Below are 25,848 nucleotides of genomic sequence, written 5' to 3'. Positions count from 1 at the left end.
AATCAAAATTTGTATATAGCCATTTTGTTCTACATAGCTTTGAGTTCTGGAAATATGGTCTTTGAGGATGACAATCCCCTCACATTCCTCAGGACACGGGTTTTAAGTTATGCCCTGGGGGCATATAAAGTTTTTATAGAACGGATTGTCATAGAAACTTCAAAAAGAGTTCATTCGATTAGAAATCGAAATGACTTGTGCCCTTTTTAATAGTCAAAAGTAATTGCGAGGCAACTAGAACCCCTTCCATGCCCATCATTTCCCCAATCACATCCAAAACAAATTTTTAAATAGCCATTTTTTTCCACAAATTTCACTATCAGTCCATTCTCCCGTTGAGCAGGACCCCCCCCCTCCCACAGTCTTCAGAGCAAAGTTTGTAAGTTATCCCCTGTGGGCATATACGTTTTTGTTGAAATCTTTGTTGTAGAAACTTGAAAAAGGGCTCATTTGATTGGAAATTCAAAGGTCTAGTGCCGTTTTTAATAGTCAAAAGTGATTTGAGGGCACCTAGCCCCCATCTCTTGCCCACCTTTTCCCCAAAGACATCCAATCAAAATTTTTAGATATCCATTTTGTTCAATCAAGCGAGTACCCAGTGTCCCAGACCCCTTCATTCAAATCCTCGGTCTTAGGACCGAACCGTTATTGATAGATTTTTGATAGAAATATCAGATGTCTCAAAGCTTTGTTGTTTACTATTCATTGAAAATTTATCGCTGCTCCATGGCAAAGATGGTTCTAGACGTTTACCCTGACAACTTATCAAATATCAAGACGACTTACCAACTAGTATCTCAACAAAAGCAAGTGAAGAACACATTGATTTATCAGAAGATACATCACTGACAAATAGAAATTCTGGCCTTCAGTTGCTGATAACAATTCTTGCCGGTTTGATGAAGCTATGAAAGTCCTCCTTCTCTTCACTAGCTCATATCTATGTGAGGCCAGATTTTCGCCTGATTTACATTCAATCTAAGTACTGACATAAATTGGATATATCAAACTCACTGTAATTAAAAGTAACTTAAGCTGAAGTTGATGTTGAAACTGTAATGAAGAAAAATCGTAAACAAATACATCCTTCCCATTGAAATAACTTTAAAAAAAAAACTAAAGCAGGTGTAATTATGTAAGCAATAGAATGATATTTAAGTCATGTTTCTTATTTTAACAGTCTTTCATTCATAGTGGTAACACTTGCATTTTTTTTTCATTTCAATTAGAACAAATATGTTCTACTCGTCAATACGGAATCTGAGCATTACCAATATTAATGCTTGCAACCGCGGTCCACTTAATATTCGTTTGCGACCCACTGGTGTGTCGTGATCCATAGTTTGGAATCACAAGCTTAGGAATCACGCTCAGGGGGTAGATCAATTGACCAAAAGGCAATATGTGCTTGCTACTAATAATATTAGTACCCCTACTAATTCTATTACCACTGCTACTTCTACCGCCACTCCAGCTACTACTTCTTTTGCAACTAATTCTAAGCAAAAAAAAAAAATATATTTAAGTCATGTTTCTTATTTTAACTGTCTTTCATTCATATTGGTAACACTTGTATTTTTTTCATTTCAATTAGAACAAATAAGTTCTACTCGTCGATACGGAATCTGAGCATTACCAATATTAATGCTCGCAACCGCGGCCCGCTTAATATTCGTTTGCGACCCACTGGCATGTCGTGATCCATAGTTTGGAATCACAAGCTTAGTGTATTAATTTAGAACTTTCAGTGAACGCTTGAGGGGCAGATCAATTCACCAAAAGGCAATATGTGCATGCTACTACTAATATTAATACCCCTACTAATTCTATTACCACTACTACTACTGCTGCCAATCCAGCTACTACTTCTATTGCAACTAATACTAAGCCTAGGAGTAGGATGTTAAGGTGAAAATTCTAGGAAATGTTGAGGGGGAAGTCAAACTAAACTAAAACACCATGGGCATGAGGGTTGTCAAAATGGGATTTTCAGGAATGACTTAGTGCATTAAGTTGGAACTTTCAAGGAATGCGTAGGGGGGATTTCAGTTGACCAAAAGTCAACATGTGGATGTTACTACTAATACTCATTCTACTAATACTACCACTACTACTACTACTACTGCCACTTTAACTACTACTTCTATTACTACTAATACTACGACTAGTTTTAGTCTCTCAAGGTTAAAATTTTCAAAAATGCTGAGGGAGAAGTTTAAAATAAATCAAAACACACTAAGGGCCTACAGATTATCAAAAGTGATTATCAGACTTATCATAGCAAAAGGTTGTAGTAATAAATTGAAACTTCCAGGGCTGGATGATGAGGATGTTCAATTGACCAAACGCAGTATGTGCATACCACTACTGCTACTAGTGCTAGTACTACTACAAATCTAACTTTTGACTACTACTAGTAATATTCATTCCATTACTACTGTCAATGCTGTTATAGCTAAGGCTAAGGATATGAATGTGAAGATGTCAGGGAGGGAATATTGAGGGGGAAGTTGAACTGAATCAAAATAGGCTACACTGTGCCTACTGGTTGTCAAAAAGGTGTATCAGTAATATCTTAAGAATAGCTTGAAGTATGAAGTTGGAACGTTCACGGGTTGTTGTTGGTGATGTTGAACTAGCCAAATGGCAATATGTGCTATGATACTATTTCTACTGTTATGACTACTACTTCTACTGAGGCTAAGAGTATTGACGTGAAATTTCAGGGAACATTTAGGGGGACGTTGAACTAAATCAAAATACATTATGTGCTTTCAGGCTCCCAAAAGATGTATGATCAATGTCTCAGGAATATCTTAGACTATTAAGGTGAAACTTTCCTGATGTATGACTCCTGAAGGTCCTATGTATGCCTCATGAAGGTCAGTACCCAATTTCCCACTTGTGGTGGGAAAGACTTTTAATTCTTGTCATCACACTGACGACTTTCGACACTACATCGCTCCGAAAGTACTGTCAATACTTACCTAAACAGAGTATCAAACGAACGGCTACTGTCCTCCTTGAACTGTCCTTAAACCATCATACAGACCATCCCACTCCAACACATTCGATGGTTAGGATACGTTCAACGTATATCCCCAGCCCAACTACCCAAAATCGCCTTTTAAGGAAGAATTAATTCGTCTTGCCCAAGAGGCCGACCTCCCAACCGCTTGCGGGAAAAATTTCTGACTACCCCTTCCCAGTACTGCAGAGGACTGTGACAAACACCGAGGCTTCGACTGAGTTAATTTATATCTGTTGTATAGTTTTTACACTCCTACGCTCAATTTTAATCCGATTTAACCCTCAAATTCATCTTTAGAAAAATAGTATCACAAAGATTGAAGTGTGTTTTTACTATGCTTATAGGTATTTGTCAGAATCAGACCAACAAATGGGATAATTTCAATGTGCCTTCAAAGACAAAAGAATGAAATTTCGATTCAGTCACAAGGAAAGCAAAGAATAAATCGGTTCAAGTTCAGTTATGTGCTTCCAGATACGACCACGACGTTTGAAGTATTTGATAGCACCGTTGTAGAACCTGTAAGAGATTTTTTGCATGGAGAGGATGCATTAATATTCACATATGGAGCAAGAAGTGCTGGGAAGACATTTACAATGCTGGTAATTAAATTTAACCTCATTTAAAGGGATAGAGCATAGGGAGGGAGGGAATAAGAACAAAATATTTATATTGATGTCATGTTAACTAGTCAAACCTAGCTGAGTGACAGAAGGAGTGAAGGTGAACGAAATATAATCTCAATCAGAGGGAGAGGGCTGGAAAGAGTGAAAGGAAAGGGACATAAAATCTCCATTTTGTATTGATGCCAGGATAGGTCAATATCTTTAATTTGTGACCCATATGTTGTAATTCTTTGACATTTGTAGTTGCAGCACACTTTAAGTAGTAAGGCTTTGCCTGTAATTTCTGTTACATTAATTGAGTTTTTTTTTCTTGTTTTTTTTTTTTTTTTTTTTTTTTATGCTCTTGGACGGGACAAAGTGGTTTGGGAAAGGTGGGAAAGCATGCTTTTTTTTCCTAACAAAGGACAGACCTATGAAATTACTCAGATGATCATTTATTCTAGAATTCTGACTGTTTTTATACACATGATCGTTTCCTTTAATTTTCGATCTTAGTGAATTTTTCACACTACCCTTATCTTATTGACGCATTTCTTGCGCTAACCTTATTGAGGTATTATGTACTTGTTGAAGTACTCTTGAATTAGGTAGACACTTGACAAACAAAACCTGGTTTGACCATTGTAATTTTTGCTGATGATTTTGTTGGTTTTAAATTAAATTTATTGATAATGATTGAGCTTAATCACTGCTTTGTCCTCATTTTTGATTAGTTTACATTTAATGCTTAGGGGGAACAGTATAGAACAATCACCTGGATATTTCTTCCTTGTTAAAATTTTTTGTTTATATGATGACAACAAAAGCATAAGGGCATTGATTTTGGTTTATATTTATTGCCCAGATTAATTACTATAAGCTGCGTTTGCTTCTTTTTTTTTACTCAGCTTTCTAAATTAAGTTTTATCATGAAAAGTTCACGTTCATTCGTATAAGAAAATGGAACATACAAGTTTTGTGATTTTAACATGGACTTGTTGAGATTTTGAAAAGAAGAATTTGGCCCTCTCATTACCATTTTTATCTAATTACATCCAAAAAGGGCGTTTTCATTAATCTGTATTTTGCTGTTGCAATTTATTACCATCAGTTTATATTGGAGACTCCTGATTGATGGAATAATTAACTTAGATAGGCGGTTCATACATTTAGGTAGAATAATCCTACACCCACTTTGGGGATGACTTGCTTTTTGCACTAATTTTCTAATGTATTTATCGGGTGTGCTGTTTTTAATCTTTTAATTTTTAATTTCTCAATTATTAGTCTAAGAGTGCAGATTTGGTCAGCACATTCTCTACCCTTCCTAAACCCACAATGTTCTTCTCTTAAAACTTTATCTATAGCATATCTAGGTCTAAAAAGCATAGTCATACTAAGTAATTTGATTCCTAGAGAAACCAAACAAATAATTACCACATACATTCTTATTGCCTTTCTCAGAGAAGGGCTAAATAAGATTTTTTTTTGAAGGGCTAAATTGCTTGGTACTTCTCCTTTAAAAAAAATCATATCCATAATCTTTGGTAACTTATCTCTAAGTTTTTCAAATAACATATTTGAAAAACTTATTTACCACACTGAGAATCTGAAATGTTTTGAGAATCTGAATTCTCCCAGCCACTGTATTCATTTATGTTATTTTACTGTGTTCATGGCCGTATATTAAATCAGGAATTAAGCAGGGTTGTGTCCTATCCCCATTTATATGGATCATTTTGATGGACTTTATCTTAAAGAGTACAGGAAAGAAGATGGGAGGACACAGAATCAAAAGAAGAAGAAAGAATTTCCTGGATTATTCTGATGATTCAAGCAGGCTTCAGGTCAATTAATCAAGATACAGAATAAATAGACTAATAAAGACAAAAAAGGGAAGAGACAAAACAAATTCTAGGAAAAAAAAACCGAAAGAAATCTAATAAATCGGATATTAGTTCTGACGATTCTTTTTAATGGGTTCAGATGAGTGGGGCGAAAAATTTTCCTGAAATATTTTCCTGATTTAATATACGGCCATGAACACAGTAAAATAACATAAATGAATATAGTGAATGGGGGGGGGGGGTGTGTGTGTTTAACCCCCCAAAAAATGCCCTTCCCCACGAAAAATACCCCTCCCCATAGAAATATCCTCTGGACAATTCAATCCTGGTGAAGATTTACCCTGGACAATTACCCTTAACATCCCCACGCCTAAAATTAAATCGCCACAGAGAAAGCAAGACATAAAGACATTTCGTATATGAATTCTTGCAAATTCACCCAGCGTAAAATTTCTTTTTAAAATTTCATCTCCTGGAAACTATTTAAAATTCTCCCAGTCACTGACTTCATTTATGTTATTTTACTGTGTTCATGGCCGTATATTTGGCTTTAAAATACACTTATTTGTTTATCTATCTAAAATGCAGAATAATAATACCAAACACATTTTGTATGCAGAACCATTATGCTTACCCCTCTCCTAATGTGCAAATCTATAGCGCAAATTTATTTCTAAAGTAACGAAGAAACTAACAAAAAAAAACCGGTGTTTTCTCTAACACAGCGTAAACTTGAGTGGGTGGCGCATAATACACAAGTACCAACAAAATTCCATCCCCCTACGAAAATAGAAAAATAAAACTCAAATAAAATTCTCAAACTTGGAAAGCCTTATTTTCCACGGGGGTATCTTTTTTTTTTTTTTGGAGGGGGGGGTATTTTCCAGGGGGGGGGGGTTAAACGCCGGCCACCCTTCCTTCACATCCAAAGTATCACAGATTTTTTATTCTTTTCCATATCTTTTCCTGTGAATCTCATGGTTTAGCATATTCTCAAGTTATTCTGCCCATCTCTCTTTAACTCTTTCCTTATCATTAATTGTGGCCCTACTCTTATCTTTAACTGGGACAAGTCCAGATTGACTATTCTCTCTCAATTTATTAACATACCAGTACAATATTTGGTACTTGTCTAAAATATAAAACACACTCGAGAACGTGTATTGCGAATACCTGGTTTTTCGCGCTGTCTATACCAGACAATAACCTTCGGCTTGTTTGGAAACCACATTTTAGTGTTTTTTTAATCAAATATTTTGTTGGTATTTTGGTTAGGTTATTTTAGGTTACGCACTCTGGGCGGCCCCCGGTCCATAATTCTTTGTGGGAGTTTTCATAATTTTGTCACTAAAGCATTGTATTTTCATCATATTTGGCTTTATTTCATTAGCATTCATCAAACTTCACTTCTCGAGTGTGTTTTATATAATAGACAAGTACCCAATATTTTACTATTATGCTGTATGGCTTTGTCTTCTAAATCTTGAGCAGGTTTTTTGATGGCCTCTACTTCACATTTCCTTAATTCTTATTTTAATGCTTTCTCGACCTTCTTTACTTTTCTCTTATTTTTTATGATCTATCACCCAAATATTTCTTGTGCAACCCTCCCCCTCCCTAATGTACAAATTCCATTATGTATTTCCAATACATTTTGTCATATGTTATTTTTATGTTTCAATTTAATCCTCATAAATGACTAGAAAGTATATTTTAATTTTAAAAGGAATTTAAAAAAGGATCCTTACTTTTTGTCAATGTGATTTGTGTCAATGTCAAAGGGTTTTATTGGTGCATTGGATCTTTTCCAATAGAAAACCTAATATGTTAACAATCGACAACTTGCATAACTTACAGCCCTTGCTCCGAGTGCTACGGGAAGAGTTAATCCCAGTGGGATAGTTATTTGACTTCTGGACTATTTTGGGATAAAAAGGGGGCTTGTTGCCCTCCGATCATTTTTAGCTCTTAGTAAACGTTCTTGAACTTTCAATTTCTCCTCGAATGAGTCCCCTAGGAAGTTTGTACGACTATCGCTTCCGTATGAAGTGCCTCTGGAAGAAAAAAAAATAACAATACTTTTACAATGAGGTTTACATTTAGCAGATTTTCATTAGCTTGACTTTTATTAAATTATTTATTAGGTCTGCATCAAAAGGATTATTTTCAAGCTTGCAAAGTCAAACCAGTGAGATAAAATATCCGCAAATATAAAATTTAATTGAAGTCTATCTAGGTAATCGCCGAAACATTAAGATTCTTACCAATAACAATTTTCAGTATTTATTCAAAGGATTGAGAAAACACAGATATCCAATTTCTCAACATGTATTGTTTGGATAATCCCCTGAGCACGGAAAAAGAAAATAAATTACCATGCAATTTGTGAAATAATATTCCATAATAACTGACAAAACCATCATTGATGCAGTAACGATGTAAATTCGGATTCATGAAAACCCAGCTGAAAAAAAAAGAATCAAGATAAGCATCAATATAACAAGATGTATTTAAATGAATCACATATTTCTTTGGTGCAAAGAATTTATCTTTCGTATGCGAGTTTCGGGTGTTACTTTCGTTCAGGATTTGTGAGGGGACTCCCCCCCCCCCACTGCATGTGTCCCTGCTCGATCGTCTTTTAGACGATCTTTCGTCTGGGACAATCGGAAACTTTTCTTGATATTTAGCTCTAATATAAGAGGACCAAATTTTCTAATTCCTGAGAACTAGTTTGCGTAGCCTATATGCTCCCTCTCCAAGAAAAAAAGGTGTTATATCAAATTTTGTGATGCTATAAGGTGCTGTTAGACAAATAAAGCGGTTTTAGAAAATATAGAGAAAACATACGGGTTTGATATTTAGCATACTGGAATGATAGTAAAACGATTTCTTCGTATGAAGGAATAGATGGCGAGGCTCTGAACGAAGTTGGATTGAATCGGAGTGAGCCTAGTTGTGTTGACCTCTAGCGGCTTGCTGCTGTTTTGAGTTGTGAGTTGTAACACCTTGAAATAAAAAATCATTAATAAAAGAAGATAAGGAGCTTAACAGATAATTTTGAATATAGTCCGGTATGAAACAAGGTCAGTAGTTTGTGTAAGGCCTCGAAAAAAGTAGTTATGAGAATCGCAGTGGGATTGCAACATGATGTTCTACTTGGATAATGCTGACGATCTTTTTTTTTTGGGGGGGGACACATAAGTGTAATCGTTGTCTTTATGCTCGTAACAAGTAAGGTACTAAGCTAGGCGTATGAAAATAACGCGAAATGCAAATAACACAAAGTATATTGGAACAGGAGGTCTTACCTATAGTGCTATGGAGGGGGGCTATGAAACCTTTAAAGGAGATAAGCTTCTTTACCTAAACAGTGCTATATCTGTCCAGTGGCTTCAGTTCATGGACAGCTTCACTTACCTAGGGAGAATTATTTATAAAGACGGTGTGTGCAGTGAAGATGTTAGAAGTAGAATAGCAAAGGCCCAGGTTTTTTTTCACGGTTGAAAAAAAATTCGAGGAATAAGAAGATAAGTCTTTGAACCACGATTAGAACATTGGAAGCTACAGTGATGACAGTGGACAAGGATGTCTCTGAAGCGTGGGCGCTCCGAAGAAGGGAGGATGACAGATTGCCAGAGATTGTAATTTTCGGCCAACGGTTTAGGGTAAAACAAAAAGTTGGTCGTTCCCAGTTGCGGTGAGAGGATGTCGTAAGGTAACATTTAAGGGAAATGGGAACATCCTGGAAAGGTGCAAAGAGGGAGCCATTGAATAGATTGGGGCAGAGGAAGAGCGTGCGTAGCTCTGTTGGCCTAAAGTGGCTTGGTGCTGCAGTGAGTTTGTTAGTAGTTGTATAAGTTGAGCCAATTTTGTTGTGTTTCTCCACAAAAATACCCAAAAAAAAGAAATTTTCGATGAAATTCCAGAAAATGGTATTTTCAAAACCTAGGGAAGGGGAGGGGAAATCTGGGAATGCACATATCCCCCCTCTGCCTTCCTCTCTCCAATTGACGCCACTCTAGCTATTGATGAAGGTTATTGGGAAGACGTAGAAAGTAGAGTAGTAAACGCAACAATTTTTGGGGCTTAGAAGAAGGTTGAGTTGTATTACTGCAGCTGTCCAGTGCCGTCTCAACACTCTTAAATCTAAGTGGATTCGGACAATCCAGGGAATCTGATAGACAGACTTTGTCAGCAACGACCGCCTACGTAGTATGGCTTCCCAGTCACCTTTGTCACACCTGGTTGCCGAGCGGACACTTTGTTGGTTAGGACATCTTTTGCGACTGCCTACTGACACTCCTGTGCGGGTTCTTTACGACTTTGAACCAACCAGTAGTGGCTGGAAGCGTCCTAGAGGAAGACCCAAGTTCCGGTGGGGTCATAGTCTCGGGAATTTCCTGGACCAATCTGGAATTTTGATGTCTGATGCAGAGGCCCTTGATGCATACCCCCTCATGTGAAGAAAGCTGATGACGCTCTCAACGCCATCCCGGTATGATGATTAAGTAATTAATAAGTAAATATGAGTTCACCTGGTTGTTGAGTTTTAGTAATGTAATTTTTTTTTAACTCGTTTTTTTTATGTTTAAATTAACTAGCTCACCTTTCTCATTTTCATATTCTTTTCGTTCATGTTAGCAGGGGTAAAGGCGGATCTAAAATTTATTTCCTCCTCCCCCCCCCCTTTTTGGGCTGTCTTTTTGCAACAACTTCTATTAGTTAATATTTTTCCACTGTTTTAAGTTACACTTTGTCATAGTTGATAGAAGTATAACAGAATCAGTTAATCGATTGTTGAATAGTCAAATATAAAAAGCATAGGAATACGAATTCTTTCTATTGGATCATAGACCAGAATCATGACAAACAAGGCATAGTATAAGCACGTATATTAGAGTAAATTAAATAAATCAAGTAATTAGTAATTAGAGTAATAATAAAGTAATTAGAGTGATTATTCGAAGTATATTTTAAAAACTTGCATGCTTTTACTTGTGCTTTTTTGACGTAAAATTCAAATTTGGCAACCATGCTGTGATAGAAATTTTTAAAGTAAAATTCTATTCTTTAAGCTTGTCTGATAACTCGATAAAAAGTTGCTGTTAAATTGAAAAAGGGAAGTGACGTAAGGGAAGGAAATAAGAAAATAAATTCTGTATGCACTCTGTTGTCTGTAATTTTCATAAATACAACTTCTTTGAACTTTTTACTTACACTGATTGAAGTGGTAAATTTGTTGAGTAACTGTTAAATTAGTATAGTTAATACCACGTCTATTACAGGGCAATAACGGAGATCTTGGCATTCTTCCACGATCAGTTGACCTTATTTTCAACTCGCTGAAACCAACTTTGAGTACCGGACAGTATATAAAACCAGAAAGGTAAAGTTGTCCTGAAGGAAGAACGCTCATCTTATTGCTCGACACAACCTAGATCTTCTTAGCAATGGGATTTTCTAGAGGGATGGGATACGGTTTTTAACCTGCTCATATAGCTTCTACAAAATTGTTTATAAGGCTGTATTATATTATAAATTTAATATGATATTAGTATGTTTAAATTCATATATTTTAATATTTTTTTTGGTACGTATATGATATACCCACTTCCACTCAAGAAGTGAAGTTAGTTTAATCCTAATAAAATATACTTAAGTATAATAAAAATATAATACTTTAGAAACAACTTTGGGTTATATATTTGTATATTAGGGGGGGGGGGTAAAGTACGGCGGGTCTGAATGTAAAATGTGTTAACTACAATTATTCTGCATATTATGAAGTAAGAATTGTTTTTTGACTTCACACTGTCCAAATACTTTACCGTTCCCTTTAATATGCAAATATATAGCCCAAACTATATATTTCATATCTATTATGTCACTTCGCTTTGTCTTTTCTCACGCTAAGGTGAAAGAAACTAGCGAAAGAAACCGGTTTACAGTGCGTCAATGCATGAACAACTTGAGCGGTAGTGGGTATATCATACAAGTACCATTTTTTAAATAATATATTTTAGTCATATCTACAATATATATTTTAATAGTATTTATATTTAATATATTTTAGTTTATTTTTTAATATAACTTTAACCGCCTTAATGTTAGTTTTAATGGAATCGTTTGTGAATTCCCGCACAAAAAATAGGAATTAAACTTGACCTAAAGCATTCAAAGTCGTGGATAAAATTTAATGGATTTGGTCATATAAACTAGGAATTATTTTGAAAATTAATAAAATTGGTTTTTAAGCTGAATAATTCCTTGATTTTGTTTTAAAGAAAAGTCGAGAAAAGTGATTGCTTGAGATACCTGAATTTTTTAGAGCATTAAACATTCGTTTGAGTGGACGACAAGCAGGGGCGAATCTACCTTTTTTTTTGGGGGGGGGGGGTCAGAGGGGCCCATATCCGAATATTCAAGCGGTATAGAATATATGATAATTTTTGTTCCACATTATTGGGAGGGCAACTGCCCCCCTACCCCTTGCCTTCCCCAAACGATACCCCTGATGACAAACCTTGCGACTTGGGAGCTTAACTTTTTGAAAAAGGGAAGTAGAGTTTAAAAAAAAGGTGGGGTAGAGTTTTATAAACTTTTTTTTGCCTCAAAAGGTTTTTGTTAAAAATACCTTTTGTAACAAATGTATTTTTTTCATTTTTGCTATTATAGCGTTATCTTATGATAACGAATTGAATTTCTTTGAAATTTTTGAACTTTTTTTAACCTGCTTTTACGAAAATATATCTGATAATAAGAATCCCTGAAGGCTTCAAGAGAGGAAATTAAGGGGACAGAAGGGGTATCTTTAGAGACAAAATCATCAAGATGCCGAATATTAAATTTGAGTTGAGTGCAAAATAGGTCATTAATTGGTATTTTTATTGTTTTTTTTATTGTTAGAGTTTTATTATCATTGTTTAGTTCATAAATATGAAACATGCTCTAATAAATATTCACTGAAGTTCTTTGTGTTTTTCCGCAAAAGTTCTTTTTTGTGTTTGGGTTTAAAAATTTTTTTTGTTTTTTGTCTAAAACTAAAATTACTGGAAACATGAGTGGAAAAATTTACATGACAAAATTTAATTATCAGTGATTTGGTTTTAGTAAAGCATTAATCGCTGCCACTATTTTGTTTGTATGCATAAGATGTCAGTTCGATGATAAATGATGTTGTAAATTTACCTTCACACTAGAGTGAAAGTTTCAGGGAAAAGCTTACAAAGCTGTAGCGTAACTCACCTTAATATTTCCCTTAATAGGAATTTTCCCCTTAATTTTAAGGGGGAAAGTGTTGTTATTGTAATTTTTCCCGTAATTTGAATTATATAGTGAATGGATTTTCATTAGACACAGAAAACTTGTATGATACATTTTCCAACGGATTGTTTTTAATTGATAAATTGGGAACTCATACAACTATATTTATTTCTAAAAACTGGAAAAATCAGTAATTCAAATTTTCATTTAAGAGTTTTTGGTAGTAGCCAATGCAAATAAAAAAATAAAAATAAAATAGTGTTAACACATCTGCACAAAACAAGCTAATTTGTACATATGATACCAAACGAACAAGGCACCAATGAATACATATTGCACCAAATAGCACAAGAATGCGTAGCCTCCCTTTGAAGGGTTCCGTCTTTAGGAATAAACATATCGACAGTGTTTGAATTTTTATAGGCGACCCGTCGCGTGTTGATGAAATCTCAATAGAAAGGAAATTAAAGGAAAATTTCTTCACGTGAAATTCACCTATGTGGGAAACTTCTCCGCTGAAAATCCCCCCGCAGAAAATTCCGAAGTGGCACATTCTCCCCGCGGAAAATCCACCCCCAGCTTATTAACAACAGTAATATTTATTAGTTTAAAAGTATTTGGAAAATTCCCTACGAAAAACTCATCTCCGTGGAAGATTACCCACCTTGGAAAATTTTATCCTTAACTCACCCCCCCCGGGGGGGGACTCGTCACCCTGAAAATTCCTCTTCCCCGTGGAACTCTCCGATCTGGCAATCCCCCCCCCCCCATTGAGAAGTCTAGTCCATAAATCGAAAAATACGATGATGCACTGAATCGATACGCGAACATAGATTTTTTCCTGTTTTTTATAAAAGCGTCATGCTTTCCATAATGGAGTTAATCATAGACTTAGTAGATTTCTTTTTCTCTACATCTATGTAAATTACCTGATTAATTCAATTTGATTACATATGCAAATACTTGGAAAAAAGATATACAAATCACATTCATTTTAATATAACACATCCCCCATCCCCACGTGATTCCTCGACGCCCGTCCTTCCCTGTGCGCAATTCCCCCGTCCTCTGAATATTCGCTCCTAAGATCCCCCTGGAAGTAAAATAATGGTAGTATTTTTGAATTTAAAAATATTCTAAAAAATTTCAAAAACGAAATGTCAAGTATTTATTTTGAGTGATCTGTGTGAATTATTGTGCGAATTAGAGTCTGTGCGAAAAGAATTAAAAGGGCATATGTGGAGGGGGAATTTTGTACCAGAAATTGCTGCCAGAATGTACTCAATAACTTCTTGAAGTTTCTTGGTGATTAGATGAACAATGCAGTAGTCCATACAGGACAGACAGACCTACATAGGAATTTATGTTTCGTAAATAAAGAAAAAAAAACAACATAGCTTAAAATCAGGACAATTTGGAAATGATTAATGTCACAGAAGCGAAAACTGATTTCAAATAGGTTAAAACTGTTTTCCTTCGGGTGATATCATAAACTTCAAAAAATAATTGAATTATTCAGAAAATATGGGCTGTGGCTTAAGACTTTAGGGTAGGGGTACTCGTTTCTGAGTCCTGTCCTCCTCTAGGAAGACGTACCTGAGGCGTAAATATACTTTTTCGTGTTTTTAGGGATAATGGCTATAAAATACTTACGGAGTTGGAAGCCTTGGAAGAGATCTCTTTCTTCTCGTCACTTTTGCCAATAGAAGATTCAAAATCGAGATCTCAGTTAGCAGGTGAGTTTAACAATTCATTATCAATAGTACTCTAATTTTGCTCTCAATATCAAAGAAGAAACATAGGCTCATAGAAACATACAGCACGTTGACGATATCTTAATTCCAAGTATAATGAAGATGAAACTTGACTATTTGAAATGGTTAAGTGGAAACTTACGTGTACATGGTGGGGCGTAAAAAGATGGACAAAATTAAAGACTAGTATTTCTTAGAGAAAAAATTTCTTCTTTTCCCGGTTAGATACAAAAAAGACTTGTAAGTTTTATCTGACACCAAAATGGACCACTTGGAGAATTTTTGATGGACAAAAAGGATAAGGATTGTGAAACTAGATTTTACAAGTTACCTATTCTTGTTGAGAAGCAGTTTCGACCCGAATATTCTGGGAAGAAAATTCCCTTTTGCCATAGGATTGCACAAAAATGGAAAGTTTTGAAAGACTGGAAGTGTGCTCCACAATAACAAAATCCATCGGGACTCTAAATTCATAGTAAGAACACCGGCTTGTGTTCAAGACGTCAAGGACCGATTACACAATCGTCCCAAAAATTCGTCAGTTAGCTGCCATAGCAAGTATTTCCATGAAACCTATGCGCCCAATTTTCCACAGTAATTACTATCTATTCCCCTATAGAGCGCAGACTCTTCAACTGCAAACTAAAGCCGACGAGACTTAATGCCACTAGTTTGGTCACACGATAAGCGAGTATATTGTGAACGGGAAATACTTTCTATTTAACCGATTAATAACTCGGTGAGGACCACAATGCATGCCCACCCTGTTTCCCAGAGATAACATTCTCTGGGGTTCCTTAAAGGAGAGACATTATGAGGAAAACCCACAATTGATAGGCTGAAATAAAAACTCAAGAGAGCAATCCCAATAGTATATTGTGAGTGTCGTGGACTACTTCAGTGGTCGAATGACAAACGTCACCCAGCAGCAAGGTGCCTGGATGAAACCTCTCATTTATTACTGATTGCAGTGAATAAACACTTATGAATGTCAAATCAATTTAATACCAAATTTAGAATGTCAGTCAATTTTAGATATTAAAAGAGGAATCTTTCTTCTCGTAATATATAAATAAAATCAAACAAACAACGATAAAATCTTCGCCTTTGTTAGTCTTTTTATTGTGACAAAACACAATAAAAAAAAAACACAATAAAGTTTTTGCTTTATTTTGCACTATTAAATTTTTGCTGCTCTTTTTGTGTGCCCCACTGAATAAGAAATTTAATCAAATAAAAGAAGTCGTGGATTCTATATTTAATGAAAAACATCCATTTACATTTATTTATTTTTCAGTAATAAAGTCGCCAAGTTTGACAAAAAAAGTAAGCGAAAAACTAGTGAAAATTACGATAATAATATATAAAAACTATAAGATGGTGCAGCTTTTCCATGAAGGTATGGAAATGATCCACCACAGTCGCAATAATGTAGCAAGAAGTGTCTGAGGTCTCTTTTTCTCGTTTTCGGGTCTCATTACGGGCATAAAGGACTTCTTCAACTTCTAGATTAAAGCAGTGGTTGTGCTCATGTAGCTCTACCGATTTCCAAGGAGGAATCATCTTAGAACTATTCTTGTATCGTGTGACAGCAGCTTATGTGACTTTAAGTGACGCTAAAGCATTGCATATAATAAATACGTAACCTAACCTAGGTACCTCCCCCCCCCCCCCCATCCCCTAAACCCTTAAAAAACAACAGTTTAAATATCGTATGCGCAATGAAAACCGCGCTATGCATTCCATTACTTTCTAGAGGTGTCTTGAATTAACCCATCAATTATGGGTTTTTCGTGACTGGTTTCCTTGTAACTGAACATATAATGCCCAAGTACCAAAATGCTTAATAAATATTTTGGGAGGTAGTGACAGCAGAAACTTGAGATGAAGTGGGGGTCAAGAAAGAGTCAGCCTGTGTCTCGGCGTCAAATAGCTAAATACTTTTAGGAGCTTGTAAATATAGGTGTTCATGGTTTCATTCGATTTTCTATTTTAGAGAGCACAACTGCCGTTTATGGCGGCAAAGATGAGACAATGGCTGAACTGGACGAAACTGTCAAACAGGAGCCTGAAACAACTGAGGCAAAAGAAGAGAAATCAGTGGAAGATGAAGCCCCAGTCAAAGAAGAAAAAGCTAATGCTAAAACTGCTGATGAAAGAGGAGTTAAGAGAAAGTTGGAAGATCAACCAATTGTTTTCCAAGAGACTCCATTGGAAGAGCCAGAAATAGACAGCGATGCTGTTACTCTTGATCGGTGTAAGTCTTAATCATCTAATTGTTTTGACTAAATCTCGTTGTTCTGACCAAACCAAATCATCTCATTGTTTTGACCAAACCAAATCATCTCATTGTTTTGACCAAATCAAAAAGGACGTATCCCGCATTTTAATATTTTTATTGTGAGCTAACAAACTAGGTTTTGTGGTAGCATTGGTTTTGTTGAAGGACTGAAATTAAGATAAGAATCTCAGCTTTTAATTGGATGGTGGAGCTTCATTTTATGCGTGTAAATTATGGTGTATAGTGTATAAATATTTAGGCTGTATAAAATGGGAATATCTAAAATGATGAAGCTAATATTCATTACAAATTTAAAGCCAGTGGCTATATACACAACAACACAAACACAAATGTTTGTTAAAAAACAAACAACTTATTCACATAGTAGCCATATTCACACAACATACAGCCATATTCGCACAGCACAAACAACATACACAAATGAACATAACGATCAATAGCACTCAACGATTTTTAGTCTCTGGTTTTCAATATATTGTAAATGGTGGACTTTTTACGGACGGAAAGTGTTATCAGATTTCATTAATTACTTTGTTTATCTATCTTTATGATTCAAAGTGGCAACGCTGACGAAAGTGACGCCAGGCTCTAAGTTGATCTACGCTTATTTACAGTCATAACCGTGTTTTCACCAGGCCAGATCTGGTATTGTACTACCTCCAATATGTTCAGTATTCCACCGCCTTTGCAGTTCTTTTGGATTCAAGAGATCTGAAAGACCCTTCATGGCCTGGATTTTCCAGTGCTTTGAATCTTCTTGATTAGACTGTCAATTAACGCCTCTTTATTGAATAGCGTCTTTCAATTAGATAAGCTAGAAAAACGTGATATCAGACGTTATAACTTTAATAAATAAAAAAATTATTAAGATTTTATGAAATAAATATCAGCATATGTATATTAAACTAAACTAACAATGCGTATTCATTTGTTTTTGTTATTTCAAACCTCGATATTACAGGCTTTCTCCTAGAAAAGTAAAGCCGACACATTTTTCAACATAAATTTTTTGCGCCCACCCTAAGTATAGAGAACGTGGTATGGTAGATTCTGTCATTGTGATGGTATGGAAAAAAAAATTGGATGGTAAACCCGACCATAGCCTACATTTTCTATAATTTTCTACATTTTCTATAATTTCGTTGTAAAAAATTGAAGTTCATAGTTAAAAGCTCTAATAAGAGCTGTTAGACTTATCAATCTGTCATTCCAAAATTATAGCTATAATTCTGGAATTTACTGCTTAATCAATTTAATTTTAGCTTTTAGCTAATACTTGTCAATTAGTCACCTAGATCTTAGATTCGATTTTTTTTTTTTTTTTTTTTTTTTTTTTTTTTTTTTTTTTTTTTAGTACCATTAATAGTAAAAGATAAAATCTCCTAGAGTATCTCGGATATTTCTCAGAGGTTTTTCTGATTTTCCTCTTCTTTAGTAGGAAAAGGGATGTCTTCTCTAGTTATGTTAATAGCCAAAGATAAAATATCCTAGATTACGTCGGATATTTCTCAGAGTTTTTTTGGTTTTCCTCTTCTCAAATAGGGAAAGGGACATCTTCTCTAGTTCTGTTTATACCCCAAAAATAAAATCTCCTAGAGTACCTCGGATATCACTCGGAGTGTTATGGTTTTCCTCTTCTCAAATAGGGAAAGGGATATCTTCTCTAGTTCTGTTAATAGCCAACCGCTAACTTCTCCAGAATTACAAAGATATTTTTCCCACATTCCGTGTTCCATAATTCCATGGTTCTTTTTTTTTAATGTTATTTGATTTTAAGTTTGTTCTTTTGGAGAGTAGTATCCTTTTGTCAAATGCCCTAAGTAGCAAAATCGTTTTCCTTTATATCTTCGTTAATAGCTAAATACCTAATCTCCCAGAGTACCATAGATATATCTTAGAAATTTTCCTCTTCTCAAGCTCAATTAGGAAAAGGGTTTTCCTTTTGAGAGTAATGTAAATGAGTCGGTTAGTAGTCGGTTAAAAACCGATTCGATGTTCCAGTTTGGAGATATGTTATTAAAATCAAGGGTCAATAGTCGGTTAAAAACCTATTGGATGTCCCTGTTTGGAGATACGTTATTAAAATCAAGGGTCAGTTAAAAACCAATTTTATGTTCCATTTTGGAGATATGTTATTAAAATCAAGGGTCAATAGTCGGTTAAAAACCGATTGGATGATCCAGTTTGGAGATATGTTGTTAAAATCAAGGGTATTCAATTTCAGATTCCCTCGTTTAAAGATCAGTTTCCTATTCTCAACCTGACTAATAGAAAACCATTTTTTCTCTCTATTCCAGTTAATAACTAAACACCAAATTCCCTAGAATCCCGTGGATTTATTACAGAGATTTTGTTTTTCACAATTTCAATAAGTAACAAAATTGTTTTCCTTTCTAGTCCCGTTAATAGCTAAGCGCCAAATCCCCAGCAACTCCAAAGATCCATGGACTCTCCAAAGTGTAGCCGTACAAACCGATTGGACATCTACAGTTTGGATTTCAGTTGTTGAGATCTACAATGATCAGATTTACGATGTATTGGCAATGAAGAAAGATAAACAAGAAAAAGTGGTCACAGCCCCACTGAAACTGGCAGAAGAAGGGAAAGGATGTTTCTTCATCAAAAATGTGCAAGAAATACTCGTACGCAGCGCTGATGAGGCGTTCCAGGTTATTCAGGTAAGATACGATCTATTGCACAAAATGTACCATCTTAAAGCCTGACATTGCCTTTTGGGTCTAATCAAGACATTGCCCCGCGCGCAAGAAAGGACAGAACCGCCACCACTTTTATTGTCATCTACTATTAGTTTAGCTTATTACAAAAATTATTATTACAATAATATATAGTAATAATAGTGTATAGTAATTTCCAGGAAAATTGTGAGAGTTGCTTGTGAGGGCTTTGTTCATTAAATGGTGCTCACAATATAATAACCATTCATTTGACAATGACACAAGGTCAGTGGTTGTACAAGAATGGTTTATTTACAAAGTCCAGGAGTATACATGCTCCAGTATCAGAGTTACGTAAAACTGTGACTGTGATTCACAAAAATAAAACAGAACGTCTTCATTATAACTGATATGAAACAAGACTAAAAAATGCCTAAATTAAACTTGGTATATATACGGACTAATGTAGTACAATAATAGGCAATGGACCTCTGGTTTATTACAAGCTGTGGGTCAATTGCTTTTACAATATGGGAACTAGGTGGCCATAAAAATATGTAGGTTGCTGCTCTCTTGACCCCAACAATAAGACAAATATGTGTTCTACATCAAGTATGAATAACAAAGAGAATAAAGTTCCCAATTGAAAAAAGGCCACAGAAATAAATAAGGCAATGTCAAAAGATGAAATAAAAGAATATATAAAATACAAGTAGAAAAAGAAGAATTTTCTAGAAACTAGGGGAAGGAGGGGTAAAAAAAAAGTCTGAAAATCATATGAAAGGAAGTTTTGGCTGATTGGGTTTATTTTTTTGCGTTTTTTAATCCACTTTAGTTCCTATTAAAGTCCCTTTTAGAAGGAAAGGAAAAAGACTCAAAAGATAAAAAAAATGAGGTAAAAAGGTACCTACATTTCTGTTTCTCTTTACAGCATGACCGTCTTAATGTTGCTTTAAATACAGTACACTTTGAAACAAAAGCATATAGTTTTGATTCTCCATTCAGGATTCTTTTCAAAAATAGTAATCACTACTGTCATAGTTGGGCTATTCCCCTCCCCTACCATTGCTCCTAAATGATATTTAATCAAACAGTTCGTGGTAGCGAACTGTAAGTAAGGAGTGACACTGCTCAATAGTAACCGCTCTTTACGCTAAAGTTTGACTCTGTCTCACAACTTTATTTTTTAAAAGAATAGAAAACTTTAGCGTTAAGAGCGAAGCGTTGAGGAGGGGACAGCCCCTTTCATATACTTAATAATTTCTGTTCGTTTTAAGTTTTAATATCGCTCCTTACTCTCAGTTAAAAAAAACTTGTTTTTTTTTTAGTTAATAGACAAACATAGAACCATAGATAGACACAGACAACCATTGACAAACATAGACAACCATACACATATACAACGTACATGTTTATAACATACACAATATAACGTACACGTATATAGCATACACAAATATGCATAGTTAACCATGCATAGACAACCATATGTACATAGCCATCCATAAAGATAATTAGGGAAAATTGGGTAATCAGTTTTTCAAAGAATTCTTGCCCCTGCGCATTTTTTTATATTATTTTAGTTTGTCATTATATTATTTATGTATTTATATCCCCCAAAATTGAGGAGTATATAAAATTTATAAATAAAAGAATTTGAAAGACTGTCGAAGAGTTTTTGAGTGAGTTTGATTCTTACTTCCTTCTTTTTTTTATTATTAATTAAAAAAACTTTTTCCACAAAATAAGTTTTTCAAAGAAAAGTAAAGAACTCCATTAAACAAAAAATGAGCAAAACTAAAATCAAATAATCTACCAAGCATGAAACTACCACAAATCAGCATCGATAAATAAATGAAACCCAAAACGAACAGAAATTACAATATATAACCGAGTCAAACTCAAAACGAGCAGAAATTAATATAAGTTGGGCGCAAAACCCATATGGCTTCTCAAGGCCAGAACAATATTTGCACTTTACTGAAAAAATACAATGAATGTGCATTATCAGTTTAATATACATTTACTGATATTTAGTAATCAAAATGTCAACATTATTTGATTTATTAAAGTTATAAAAGTAAAAATATTTATATTTTTTTAGAGGGGGGTTAGTTGCCTTCAAATCACTTTCGACTATTAAAAAGGGCTCTAGCACTTTGAGTTTCCAATTGAATGAGCCCTTTTTCAAGTTTCTACGACAAAGATTTCAATTAAAACCTTATATGACCCCAGGGCATAACTTATAACCCTCGCCCTGAAGACTCTGGGGGGAGTGTCCTGATCAAAGGTATAATTTAGTGAACTTTGAACTGCGTGGAACAAAATGGCTATCTCAAAATCTTTATTAGATGTGTTTGGGGAAATGGTGGGCGTGGAAGGGGTGTTAGTTGCTTTCCAATCGCTTTCGACTATTAAAAAGGGCACTAGCCATTTCAATTTCCAATCGAATGAGGCCTTCTTGAAGTTTTAACGACAACACGTTATATAAAAATGCCTTCTATAAAAAAGTTATGTGCCCCCAGGGCATAACATTCAACCCTTGCCCTAAGGGCTTGCCCTAATCGGGAAATGGTGTGCATGGAAGGGGTGTTAGACAAGTACCAATCACTTTCGACTATTAAAAAGGGCACAAGCGACTCCAATTTTCAATTGAATGAGTGTTTTTCGAAGTTCCTACGACAACTTCTTCGATACGAAGTGCCCTGCTCTAAAGGAAAAAAATTAATAAATAATACATTGTGCCAATATCGTTCTTATATGCCCCCAGAATATAACTTAAAACCCTTGCCCTGAGGAATGTGGGGGAGTATCCTCCTCTTTACTTAGTCCCCGTTTCTTGTCTCGTTCACTAGTGTCCCCGTTCATTACTTAGGCAGCGCGATCGTGCTGCCTATGATTTATGCAACAACTTTCTATATAAACCTTATATGCCCCCAGGGCATAACTTACAACCTCTTGCTCTAATTCAACGACTTTTGTTTTTTCAGGAGCCGTTTTTAAAGAATTGGGACAAAATTTAAGTTTAAGCGTAAAGAGCAAGGTATTGATGAGGGGGCAACCCTCGTCCTATACGTAATAATTTCTGTTCTTTTTATGTTTTAATGTTGCTCCTTACTTTCAGTTGAAAAACTTAAAAACAAATTTTAATTTCTGAACATTCTTTAAATAATGCCAAAATACCTGGCTCCACCTCCACGGAGAAATCCCCCTGCCCCTAGAAATATCCTCTGGACAATTCAATCCTGGCACAAATTTACCCCGGACAATTACCCTTAACATCTCCAGGCGTAAAATTGAATCGGCAAAGAAAAATTTCGTATTGAAATTCTGGAAACTACGCCCAATGTAAAATTTTTCCTGAAAAGTTCACCCCCCTGGTAACTTCCATCTCCATTGAAAATCATTCCCAGCAGAAAACTCGTCCTCTCCTCCCCACCTGAAAAATTATGCATACATCCCAATTTCAAATAAAACAATGAGCAAATTTTATAACTTAAAAATCTTTCCCCGGCGGGCTGTAGGGGGTCATTTTATCTCCAAAGACATAGTTATTGGGCATTTCAACTATACTGAACAAAAAAGCTATCTCAAAAGTTTGATCACACGATTTTGGGAAAAAGTGGCGTTTGATGGGGCCTAGTTACCCTTCAATTTTTTCGATAACTTAAAAAGGGCACTAGAGCTTTTCATTTTCGTTAGGATGAGCCCTCTCTCGACCTTCTAGGCCCACTGGGTTGATATGACCACCCCTGGGGAAAAAACAACTAAAAAATACACACGCATCCGTGATTTTTCTTCTGGCAAAATCACAAAATTCCAGACTATCACAGATATGAACTTGAAACCTCTGCAGTAGGATTCTTTGATAGGCTAAATCTGATGGTGTGATTTTCATTAAAATTCTATGACTTCAAGGAGGTCTTTCTCCCTTTTTTCGAAAATCAGACAAATTTTCTCAGGCTCGTAGCTTTTGATGGGTAAGACTAAACTTAATTAAACATATGTATTTAGAATCAGCATAGTAAGCAAATAATTTTTGATGCATCTACTGGTATCAAAATTTTGTTTTTTAGAGTTTTGGTTACTATTCAGCCGGGTCGCTCCTTACTTACAGTTCCTTACCACGAACTGTTTGATTGGCCATCAAAATCCAAACAGAGATCATTGAAATATTCATGGTTTTTTCTGCATTATCAAGATGATCGTATTCATAAAGCTTTACAGTTTCATGAGATTCTATTAAACAAATAGAAAAAGTTTTTAAACTAAAGTAAGGAGCAACTTTAAACGATTGTTTGCTTGTTATTCCAAGCAAATTAATGATCCTGTGCCAATTCTAAATTCTTGGTCAGCCTGCCTAAGACCATAGGCGGGCGTGCCTTGTTTGTCTCTCATTTCAGGCAATATGATGGTCCTATATCAATATTAAATTCTTGGTCAGTCTTCCTAAGACCATAGGTGTGCGTGCCTTCTCTCATTTCAGGCAATATAATGGTCCTATATCAATATTAAATTCTTGGTCAACCTGCTTGAGACTCTAGGCAAGCATGCTTTCCAAAAACTAACACACGATAACTTTTCAAATAAGAGAGTCACACTTAGTCCCATCATTTACCCATGCCATTTAAACATTTTTGCCTTTCAATTACTCGGACTATATGTCTTGGCTTTTTTTCCTATAAAAAAATTAGTTAAAAAAAACTTTCCGAAAAATATGTTTTTCAAATAAATGTAAAGGCCATTTTAAACTTAAGCTGAGCGGATACAAATAACTTTTAAAATTCAAACACAAAACGACCAGAAATTACTATTAAAGAATAAATGAAACCAAAAACGAACGGAAATTAAATAAACAATCATAGCAAAAACATACAACAAGTAATAAAATAAATGAAAAAATAGATCTCAAAGCAAGTAATGGTTAGATTGAATATGGATATCAAGCTTAAAACGAAAAAAAAAATTGATATTGAAGCATAAATGAAACTTAATACGAACAGAAATTAAATAAACTATCAATGCGAACAAACATACAATAGATATTAGCATAAATTAATAAATAAATCTTAAAACGAGTGAAAATTAACTTGAATATGCAAATCAAGGTTGAAACGAACAAAAATCACCATAAACAAGAGTTTTGGTATGACCTCCTTCTCTCACTGTAAAAGTCTAAAACCTAATACGTCATTGGCGCTTTACTGAAAACCAATTTTATGACAAATATTTTCTGTTGTACGTAATATTGAAGATAAACATTAAAGTTATAGTAACATTTTGAACTGATGAGCTTTCAGCAATTAATATTATTATACATCAAATATTCAGTTTAATTTATTAGCTGTTTTTAAAGTTGTTAAAGACGAATATAATTTCCCTACAAACGAGTGTTTGGATGCTGCCTCCTTTCCTAACTGTAAATAAAAACCAAAAGCCTTCTGCGTCATTGGCGCTTTACTGAAAACGGATTATATTACAAATATTTTTTTTTTCAGTTCTTACAGTATTGAAAATAAAAATACAATTACAGTGAAATAAATTTTTGAACTGATAGATCTTTCAACAATTAATATCATTATACATAAAATATTCAGTTTGATGTTGTTTATACTTTCCAAGACTGTTCAAGACGCATATAGTTTTCAGTAAAGCGCCCATGAAGCAGTAAGTTTTAGACTTTTACAGTGAGAGGAGGTCATGCCCTCCTCTTAAAACGAGTGAAAATTATCTTGAATATGCAACTTAAGCTTGAAAGGAACAAAAATCACCATAAACAAGAGTTTTGGTATGACCTCCTTCTCTCACTGTAAAAGTTTAAAACCTACTACGTCATTGGCGCTTTACTGAAAACCAATTTTATGAAAAATATTTTCTGTTGTACGTAATATTGAAGATAAACATTAAAATTATAGTAACATTTTGAACTGATGAGCTTTCAGCAATTAATATTATTATACATCATATGTTCAGTTTAATTTATTAGCTGTTTTTAAAGTTGTTAAAGACGAATATAGTTTCCCTACAAACGAGTGTTTGGATACTGCCTCCTTTCCTAACTGTAAATAAAAACTAAAAGCCTTCTGCGTCATTGGCGCTTAACTGAAAATGGATTATATTACAAATATTTTTTTTTTCTAGTTCTTACAGTATTGAAAATAAAAATACAATTACAGTGAAATAAATTTTTGAACTGATGGATCTTTCAACAATTAATATCATTATACATCAAATATTCAGTTTGATGTTGTTTATACTTTCCAAGACTGTTCAAGACGCATATAGTTTTCAGTAGAGCGCCCATGAAGCAGTAGGTTTTAGACTTTTACAATGAGAGGAGGTCATGCCCAAACTCTTGTTTGTGGTGA

General features: G+C 34.8%; 1 protein-coding gene across 2 annotated transcripts in view; it reads left to right on the top strand.

Annotated features, from left to right (window-relative positions):
- The window catches only part of LOC148949328 (kinesin-like protein KIF20A), a 176,682-nt gene that overhangs the window by 6,359 nt on the left and 144,475 nt on the right, over nt 1-25,848 (top strand). For both annotated transcript variants that reach the window (XR_016142125.1, XM_089093364.1), the window contains exons 2-6: nt 3,376-3,633; nt 10,772-10,872; nt 14,379-14,485; nt 16,500-16,760; nt 19,203-19,483. Coding sequence is in view for 1 of the 2 variants with exons in the window: in XM_089093364.1 (XP_088949490.1) it covers nt 3,376-3,633; nt 10,772-10,872; nt 14,379-14,485; nt 16,500-16,760; nt 19,203-19,483 (1,008 nt within the window). In the remaining variant the exon portion in view is untranslated. The remainder of the gene's footprint in view (nt 1-3,375; nt 3,634-10,771; nt 10,873-14,378; nt 14,486-16,499; nt 16,761-19,202; nt 19,484-25,848) is intronic.

Source organism: Artemia sp. Qi Xiang Cuo, chromosome 8 (genome assembly GCF_049724085.1).
Source record: "Artemia sp. Qi Xiang Cuo chromosome 8, ASM4972408v1, whole genome shotgun sequence".
NCBI classification, from domain to species: domain Eukaryota; kingdom Metazoa; phylum Arthropoda; class Branchiopoda; order Anostraca; family Artemiidae; genus Artemia; species Artemia sp. Qi Xiang Cuo.
The sequence above is the reverse complement of the archived record's forward strand: the minus strand, read 5'-3'. Positions and strand labels throughout refer to the sequence as shown.